Source organism: Sebastes fasciatus, chromosome 6 (assembly GCF_043250625.1).
Source record: "Sebastes fasciatus isolate fSebFas1 chromosome 6, fSebFas1.pri, whole genome shotgun sequence".
Lineage (NCBI taxonomy): Eukaryota > Metazoa > Chordata > Actinopteri > Perciformes > Sebastidae > Sebastes > Sebastes fasciatus.
Window position 1 is genome coordinate 24,374,105 of NC_133800.1, and position 9,924 is coordinate 24,384,028.

At 42.0% G+C, this 9,924-nt stretch overlaps 1 protein-coding gene across 1 annotated transcript; it reads left to right on the plus strand.

Annotated features, from left to right (window-relative positions):
- The first annotated feature begins 5,014 nt into the window (after positions 1–5,014).
- fzd10 (frizzled class receptor 10) lies at positions 5,015–8,544 on the plus strand. The gene has a single exon (XM_074638647.1). It carries the CDS (start codon positions 5,935–5,937, stop codon positions 7,687–7,689), a length of 1,755 nt encoding a protein of 584 aa, XP_074494748.1. The 5' UTR covers positions 5,015–5,934; the 3' UTR covers positions 7,690–8,544.
- The last annotated feature ends 1,380 nt before the right edge of the window (positions 8,545–9,924 follow it).

Genomic DNA, 9,924 nt, shown 5'->3' on the forward strand with positions numbered 1-9,924 from the left:
TAAATGGAGAGCAGAGCCGATAGCCCTGGCTCTGGGAACACATTGATTTTACATTATTCTTCTTCTTCACATTAAAGCTGTCATCTCGCTTTTTGTTCTACTACTGCACGTCGGCTACATGATAAAGGTCTAGTGGAGAGGGAGGGGAAGGAGCAGGCATGTCAGCTGTTGTCCTTGTCTTTGTGAGGGGTCAGGATGTATAAGATGCATGCTGCTGCTACATCTGGGCCTTTTTTTGGACAAAGGAAAATGGTTTGCATACCGCCGGGGTTAAAAAGACGGTAGCTATATCCGCCCACCCAATTCGACTGTTATCAGGCTATTAAATAGGCGTTATCAGTCACTATAAGCACCAAAGATGTGGGTCAGTAGGGGCCTACTACGCCTACTACATTGTAAAATGAAAGCGAAACTTAAAAGCAACACGTTCTAATATGTTGCAAAACTGAATGAAACGTCACGTTTTGACCACAAACAAAAAGGCTTCTTTAGATTTAGGCAACAAAACTACAACTTCTTTAGGTTAAGGCAAAAAAACAAACATTTAGTTAAGTTTAGAGAGAAACTCCGTGTTTTGGGTTAAAATACCAACACAAAGACAACTACACATTGTTGGTTTTACACAGGATGCGAACTCCAGTCTCCTGCCATGTAAATAGATGACAAAACCTACTAATGGGTGTAGAAGACCCCTACTGACACACATATTTTTGGCTTACAGCGACAGATAACGCCTATTTAATAGCCTGACACCAGTCTTATCGACTGATCTGTCAGGAAATCAAACTAGCTTGGCAGCTAAAGGCGTTTTACCTTTTTGAAATAAAGTGTGATGTTTTTTTCCCCTCAAGTTGGGACCAAACCCCTTCAAACGCTAACAGCTGGATAAGTGGAATCCGAGAAGCACATGTGCTACATAGGAGGAGGGTATTGTGTTCATAAGTGTATTCGTATACCCTATATTTATGCTCCACACACACTGAGCGCTAACAGCTGAAATGCCACCACTAAGATATGCCGCGCTTAAACCATTTAGGCACGCACGGTGCCAGGTTTCTCATCTCGCCCGGACACATTTCTGAAATACTTCTAAAAGCACTCTTGTTAAAAGAAAATATACTAAAAGCACTCCTGTTTACTTGTGATCAGTATGTCACTCTTGATGAAGACCACGGGCCAGGCTAGAGGATAAATCTCACCACTACAAACTTTTTACAAGGTAACATGAGTGAGGTCTGGAGGATCTCACACACATAAAAAAGGCAGGAGGCCTCAAAACCTGCTCTTCTCTCAGCCAGTCACGCCATCCTGCTACTCCATACCGACTGCAGTGTAAAACCAAGATGGAGTTCCTACTCACTGCGACAACAATGCATCATAAGGGTTCATGTATGCCGTTTATTGCAGCGGTCTATGTGTCGATGCGTTGTGTTGGGTTTATTTTATGACACACTGTGTCTTTGGTGCTGCTGTGTCTTTATGTAGGCCGGCTCTCTACAGGAATTGTTTCGCTTTAACAGGCTAATAAAAGCCCATCCATCCATTCAGTTTCTAAACCACTTATCCTGTTCGGGGTCAAAGGGGGCTGGAGCCGTATCCATGCAAGAGACAGGATGCACTCTGGACAGGGCTACACATATATAGTGAAGGTAATACGCAAATACTCATGGGGAGATGGTCATTTCGGAGTGTGAGAGGAAAGCGGAGCAGTAAAAACACAGGGTGAACATGCAAAAAACTCCACTTCATCAGTTGCCACTGATTCAATGTGCAATCATAGCAAATTATCTCTTTACTTTGAGGGAAGCTGAAGTGAATCAACCCTGTTCAACCAACACTGGTGGCTTGTTGGTGCCTTTTTCTCCGCAAGAGAACAGTCGCCGCTGAGTTGGACACAGTGCTTTATGAATGTTGTTGAGTAATATGATTCATTACTTAATTTTTCAAAAATGTCTTTCTGTGGTTTATGAGAATGTTTCATCACAGAGATCATACAATATTGTAAATCACATGCAAAAATATTGTCTGCAGCACAGTTCCACGAACACTTCAACCTGGACCCCATTATAGGAACAACAATTTCTGAAATTGGTCCAGTTTTGAGGGAGAGCTCTGTAGACGGCAGCCACAAATCGGGCTGCAATGTAATCTTATTGGGGCAAGCTGGCAGCGTCATTTACGTCCACTAAAAGTGCTTGTTTTCGCCATTGCCTGATTGTTATTATGAGTGTCTGACATTATGGAAAGAGTCTTAGTGTTATCTAAAAAAATGTCAATGTCATGGTTGAATATTTAGATGATTTTGACAATGTGGATGAGGTCTTTTTGAGGTTTTCATTTGAGCCAGAGAATACGGATATTCAGATTTCACAACGAGACTTCTCCTTGAGCGAGACTTGAACACAATAACAAACAGACCGGATCAAGCGAGTGTAACGTTACATTGACGCTGCTAATTTGCCCTCCTACTGGACTAATTTCAAAAAGCGCTGTCCCCATTAGTCACTTAGACACAAAAACATGGGAAAATAGGGTCCACGGGTGAAAAATACTGATGGTACCCTTTAATATATAAATAATGAAACAAGTATTTACAGTAATGTGTCCATAAGGCCAGCTTGACGTTCACTGTGGAGTGAGAGTCTCTTATTAGAATTATAATAAAGGGTTCATAGAGGACACAAAGATGTGTATGACTTAAAATGTTTATGAAACTAACTAACAAAATTAATTGTGTAAATACAGTTGCGTTTGTGATAACACTCAGAGCTGATTCAAAATCAGTCATATGGGCCAAAAATTAAGACATTGTTGTGACAGTTCCTTTATAGCTCGAAGTGTAACACAACGAAAGAAATGGACATCCCAGCAAAATGGTGAAAGTACTAAAAATTGTCCACATCTGGTGAGAATACAGATGTCACTGTGAGAGAGGCTTTGCAGGATCTGAATTATTGATGCGAGCTCCTCTTGGCTTGACAATAGAACAATGGCAGCACTTTAGGCTGACATTTGTGAAAAGGAATGTAACTGTCTTATTTGTTTGCTGGACTACTTCCTTCATTGAAAAAGACAGGAAATGACCATAAAGTGTTTGTTCTGGTGAGTTAAAGAATGTTTCATAGGGTATAAATTCTGAAAAACACTCAACAGGATAAAGCCAAACTGGTTACATCCATTGTCTTCTCATTGTTGTTATGTGTGTCAATATTGTTTGGAAACTACTTAGGAATTAATAAAGCATCTTAAATTGAACTGAATAGAGTTAAACCCATCTGCAACTCCCAAAAACAGTAGATCTGTCACATGTGTAAATATTTCATGTAATGATATATATCATTATTTAAGGGGAAATCCACCCTAAAACATAACACATGTATGTAATCATTTTCATCTTTTTCATAAATTTTGCTTGCATGCTTTTGAAAGCTCTGTCATCTGATCGTCATATTTCAGTTTTTCTACACCAGAAAGTTACTATGACTGATTCCAGTCAGTCTACAGGACGTTGTCAATGACAGGGATGGAAAGTAACCAGCTACATTAACTCAAGTACTGTACTTTACTTGAATATTTAATTTTTATTCTACTTGGTATTTGAACTCCACTATATTTCAGGGGTAAATTTTACTTTTTACTCCACTACATTTATTTGACAGCTGTTACAGGTTAGTTTGCAGGTCCCGTTTTTACATATAACATAAATCAACAAATAAAATATGCTGCATTTTTATAGAGTAAACTATAAAAACTGTATATGACGTTGTTAACGGTATCCAGAGCATTAATATAGCAGCAAAAAACGATTTGCTACATAAAGATATAGAGGAGTAATGTCTATCTGAAGTGTGTGGTGCAGTGTTCTCCGAGCTTTATTGACATAGCTGGGTCGGCCTTTTAGTGCATGTTCGTGCATGTGAGCGTGCCCCAATGGCTAGCACATGGCCGCCGCTCTGCACTGCTCTCATACGGCGGTTACAGCTGATAACGCCGTCCCAACCGCCGCCTCCGTTGAGGAAGCGTAGCGCCCACCCTCCGGTCTTCCCTACACTATTAGCTCTGTCAGCACTGTTCCCGTTGTTTTCACTGTTAGCTGCGAGCGGTCGCCATGTTGAGAGCCATGCGGAGGCAATAGAAATGCTCCCAATCTGGCATTTTGCACCTTTAAAATCAGCTCCACCTCGACCAGCTGCAACATTAAAACGCTGCTCACATGTTAATGCAAGAATAAGAATTACTACACATTATACTGTATAATATAATAATCTGAAGGGGAGATATTCTGCATAATGAGTACTTTTAGGTTTTATACTTTAAGTAGATTTTGCTATTAATACTCCTGTACTTTTTCCTTTGGCATGCATGTTTTACTCTTAACACTGTTTTACACATTATACTGTATAATATAATAATCTGAAGGGGTGACATTCTGCATAATGAGTAATTTGAAGTTTTATACTTTAAGTAGATTTTGTTATTAATACTACTGTACTTTTTAATTTTGCATGCATGTTTTACTCTGAACACTATTTTTTTTACATTGTTGTACTTTTACTTGGGTAAAGTATCTAAGTACTTATCCCACATCAATGAGCTGCTGTATCTCTCTGGAGAACAGCATCATCTCTGTTCTTAGACCCATGCATGTTCAGTCATGTCTTACTGTGCAGTAATATGAAAATGAGATTTCCCCTGGATTCTCTTATTATTTAGGGCATATCCTTAGTTTAAGTTCATTTTAGACTACTTAGCCTTGCCTTTAATGCAAAATCAGAGGTTGCACTGGTCCAAAACATATAAAGTAAAAAAACAGAAAATGTTTAACTGCAGATTGCAATAATAAAATCTGTGAATCTGTTCAGTTTGTCATTGTCTTACCTGCTATTTTAGGGTAGTTGTGCTGCATTCTCAAACTTATTTCACAAAGGACAAAAATAATAATAAAAACTTGCCCTGCAGCCACATATGTGCAGACAGTTAAAAACATCAGTTGTAACCAAAGCTGTGGTGTTGGTGCGCCTTTTTTGCTGTGAGCCATGTTGCGCAACATTTTGTGTGATTCTCTCTTAAAAATGTGTCTCTATAGTCTGAAGTTTAGCAGTCGAGCACAAACAAACAAACAGGAGGGAAGGAAGTTTTCCTGCGAGCCTTTTAGAAACCGCTGTAATGAACAAGCTGTTCCGCACGATTTGAAAATAATCCGCGTGTCAGTGTCATCTTTCTTATGCAAAGTAGGTGTCTTTGAAGGCGGATCTTTTGGCAGGTTAGACCGGGACGGAGGCTCCGACCAGCTCAGACGAGCTGCTGACACCAAAACGCATCAACTGCTTCCACGAGAAGGATCCTGCATTTACTGGGACTCATTTATCATCACTGAGGAGATTTATTTCACTTCTTTTAGCGGACTGATTCGTTGTTTTTCTGGTGCTTCTTGTGAGCAGCTGCAGAAAGGACTGAAAGGACTGGAGGGACATTATTTTTTCACTGTTTTCCACCAAGTTGTCTCGCAAGATCGGAGGAAAAGTGGCATGAAACGTGAGTCTTTTGGGAACACATTTACCTTTTTTTCTCTTTTTACGCACAGCAGACTGATCTGCACCGTGCAAGACACTGAACAAGTAGCTCCACAAACACTTCAGCCACCAAACTGAGCGCCTGGAAGAAGCAGCAGCATGGACCTGAACGCACGCGTCTTCCAGCGAGAACACATTGTGGGACCTCTGCGGGATTTCTGTTCTCATTAAACTCTGCAAACCTCCAGTAAAATGAGGACACGGTGGTGTTGTTGCAGCAGATAGTTCTGGAAGTTTTTTTTTTTTTCTCCCCACATTGATCTGAAACATCAGCAGCCAGGTTTCATCACTGACTTTTGTTTTTTTAATGAAAGAAACTTGTGTGTTGTGGTGAACATTTGGCCTTTTTCTTTAAATCAAGATGCGTTCAAGTGTTAAACTGAGCCTCATCTGTGTGCTGCTGGTGCTGTGGAGCTGTGGGGGCTCAGCCATCAGCTCAATAGACTCTGACTGGTCAGGAGAGGGGAGATGTCAGCACATCAACATCCCCCAGTGCAAAGACATTGGCTACAACATGACGCGCATGCCAAACCTCATGGGCCACGATGACCAAAAAGAGGCAGCGATAAAGCTGCAGGAGTTCGCCACACTGATACAGTTCGGCTGCCACAGCCATCTCAAGTTCTTCCTGTGCTCGCTGTACGCCCCCATGTGCACCGAGCAGGTGTCCAACCCCATCCCGGCGTGCAGGGTGATGTGTGAGCAGGTCAAGCAGAAATGCTCGCCCATCTTGGAGCAGTTCAACTTCCCCTGGCCCGACTCCCTGGACTGCTCCCGGCTGCCGACCAAAAACGACCCCAATAACCTCTGCATGGAGGCGCCCAACAATGGCTCTGACGAGCCCCCCAAAGTCTCCCACACCCAGCCTCCGGATTTCAGGCCACAGCGGCCTCTGAGCGGTCAGGACCTGCACCTGAAGGAGACCGGCAGCAAGCAGACGTGCAGCAATCCTGGCAAGTTTCACTTTGTGGAGAAGAGTGAGTCCTGCGCCCCCAAGTGCTACCCCAAAGTGGACGTGTACTGGAGTCAGGGAGACAAGCAGTTCTCCCTGGTGTGGATCGCCATCTGGTCCATCCTCTGCTTTGTCTCCAGCGCCTTCACTGTGCTCACTTTCCTCATCGACCCGCAGAGGTTCAAATACCCCGAGAGGCCGATCATCTTCCTCTCCATGTCCTACTGTGTTTACTCTGTGGGCTACCTCGTCAGGCTTTTTGTGGGAGCTGACAGAATAGCCTGCGACAGAGACAATGGGGTCCAGTATGTTATCCAGGAGGGCCTGGAGAGCACCGGCTGCACCATTGTCTTCCTCATCCTGTATTATTTTGGCATGGCCAGCTCCCTCTGGTGGGTTATCCTGACCCTCACATGGTTCCTGGCCGCGGGGAAGAAGTGGGGTCACGAGGCCATCGAGGCCAACAGCAGCTACTTCCACCTGGCGGCGTGGGCCATCCCGGCCGTGAAGACCATCATGATCCTGGTGATGAGGAAGGTGGCGGGGGACGAGCTGACGGGCATCTGCTACGTGGGCAGCATGGACGTCAAAGCTCTCACGGGCTTCGTGCTCATCCCTCTCTCCTGCTACCTCATCATCGGCACGTCGTTCCTGCTGTCCGGCTTCGTGGCCCTTTTCCACATCCGCAAGATCATGAAGACGGAGGGCGAGAACACGGACAAGCTGGAGAAGCTGATGGTCCGCATCGGGGTCTTCTCCGTGCTCTACACCGTCCCGGCCACCTGCGTCATTGCCTGCTACTTCTACGAGAGGCTCAACATGGACTACTGGCGCATTGTGGCACTGGAGCAGAAGTGCATGGACAGCAGCGGCGGGCCGGAGTCGGACGAGTGCGTCATGAAGGCTTCCATCCCCGCCGTCGAGATCTTCATGGTGAAGATCTTCATGCTGCTGGTGGTGGGCATCACCAGCGGCATGTGGATCTGGACGTCAAAGACTCTGCAGTCGTGGCAGAACGTGTTCAGCAGGAAGCTGAAGAAGAGGACGAGGAGGAAGGCCGCCAGCGTGTTCACCAGCAGCAGGCCTTACATCAAACCTCACCCGTCTCTCAAAGGGCACAATACGAAGTATGAGCCGACACGGCCGCCTCCGACATGTGTATGAGCTGGTTCTCTTTAAATACTTGTAAAGCCCTTACCTAAATGAGACTTTGTAATCAGAGGTTCATGTTTTATTTATGCAAACTGCGTTGAAGATAATGCAACATGGGTTTTTGTGTGTGTGTTGAGCCATCTCATGCAACAAGAGCTGCCTTTGTTTGAGAAAAAAAACCTCCTGGATTCACTTATCCTACTGAGGAACTTGGTAAAGAAAAACAATCTTATTGTCCCAAGACAAAAAGAGTGGAATAAACCATTTGGATGTGCCATGGGGGTCACTTGAATAATGTGCAATAGATGTTTTCCTTACAGGCAAAAAAAAAAAAAAGACACTTGTACTGTTACTGACAGATTACAGACAATGAAAGGACCCCACAGACAATGGAGGCAAATGGTCAGAGAGATGAGTGTTTGCGTTTGGAGGCTTTTTTAATGGAAATCAAGGCAGTGTCATATATGTTGGAACTGGAGCGAGAGCAGCTGTTGAAAAGACCTTTCCGAACTGCTCATTGTGAGGCAAATCCACGCCATAAATTAATCAAGCACTCATTATTGAAAGTTATTTGTACACGCAGTTGAGTTTTCCTTCTTTTTTCTTTCAAGGGAACGTTTGTATATATTTCTAAAAAAAACTTGAGATTTTATAGAAAAATTAATAAAACGTTCTAGTTTTAAATGTTTGTAAAAACGGAATTGTGTGTTACAACTGTGTTGTTATTCCCTCTTGCTGGAGTGAGTCACTATTCTCAGACAGCCGCAGAAAGCTTGTGGGTTTTACTATTGCAGCACTTCTCGCTATTGTACGCAGTCCAGTTTGTCATTTTAATACGTCATAAAAATCTAAATCATTCACCTTAAATTTGTGAATGTGATGGTATGTCAGGGCTGGGTTTTAACGATACGTTTGGCATTCAGAATAGCTTTAAATATAATTAACGGAGACATAATTGTTTACCTGACCAAAAGAGACATTGTTACTAAAGTAATGACTGATTGGTTTTAGATCAGCTAATAAATGTTGTACATACATTGTATATTTCTTGCTGTGGAAAAAGAACTTGCACTTTTACATATAAAAAAAAGGATGTAACCATGCTTGACATATTGGTGCTTAAGTCAACACACACAGAAAGCATAAATAGCAGCATCACTATTCTTGTTATTAACTGTTCATAAGGAAACAATGGGACAGTGTTTGTCCCCCGGTTGCTGCGTCAAATTCAATTTAAAGGGCAACACCCCCTAAATTAAGAATTCAATATGTTGTTTCCATGGTCTTGGAAAGTTCAATCAATATTTGTGAACATGAGAAACTCTCTCTCAAAGCCAGAAACCAGAGAAGAAAGTCTCAAACCTGCGATGTCATAGGGTATAAAGTCTGGCGCTGCTCCATAGACAATGAATGGGAGGCTCACAGAATGTTTTTTTTTCTTTTTTTATACCCAAATGACCTTTATTTTATTGTAGTGTTCTCAGTTGTGAAACAGAAAATGTTCCCATATACTCAGATCATTCCCCTGGCTGCAGTGTCATCTAGATCATCTCTCCTCATTCATTATATATGGAGTAGTTACACACTATACTTTAAGACATCACAAATTTGAGTTTTAGCACTCTAGTTTTTGGAATTGGGAGAGAGTTGTTCATGTTTACTAATATTTTGTGGACTGTCTCAGACCATAGGAATAACATGTATGAATTTTGAAAATGGACGTAGTTCCCCTTTAAAGCAAAAAAGAAAATATGAAGTAAAAGGATTCTCCATAGCCTTTCATTTTCTGTTTATATTCAGGCAACAAAGTGACTTATAAATATAGTTTTATATTTAGTGAGTTAGTGAATATAAAATCACATTTTGTTCACAGATTTGTTGTAGTGGCTTGTTATTCTTGCAATTAGAATTAGGGCTGTCAATCAATTAAAATATTTAATCGTGATTAATCACAAATTAATCAAATTTTTTATCTGTTCAAAATGTACCTTAAAGGGAGATTTGTCAAGTATTTAATACTCTTATCAACATGGGAGTGGACAAATATGCTGCTTTATGTAAATGTACATATATATTTATTATTGGAAATCAATTAACAACACAAAATAATAACAAAAATTGTCCAGAAACCCTCACAGGTACTGCATTTAGCATAAAAAATATGCTCACATCATAACATGGCAAACTCAAGCAAAACAGGCAACAACAGCTGTCAGTGTGTCAGTGTGCTGACTTGACTATGACTTG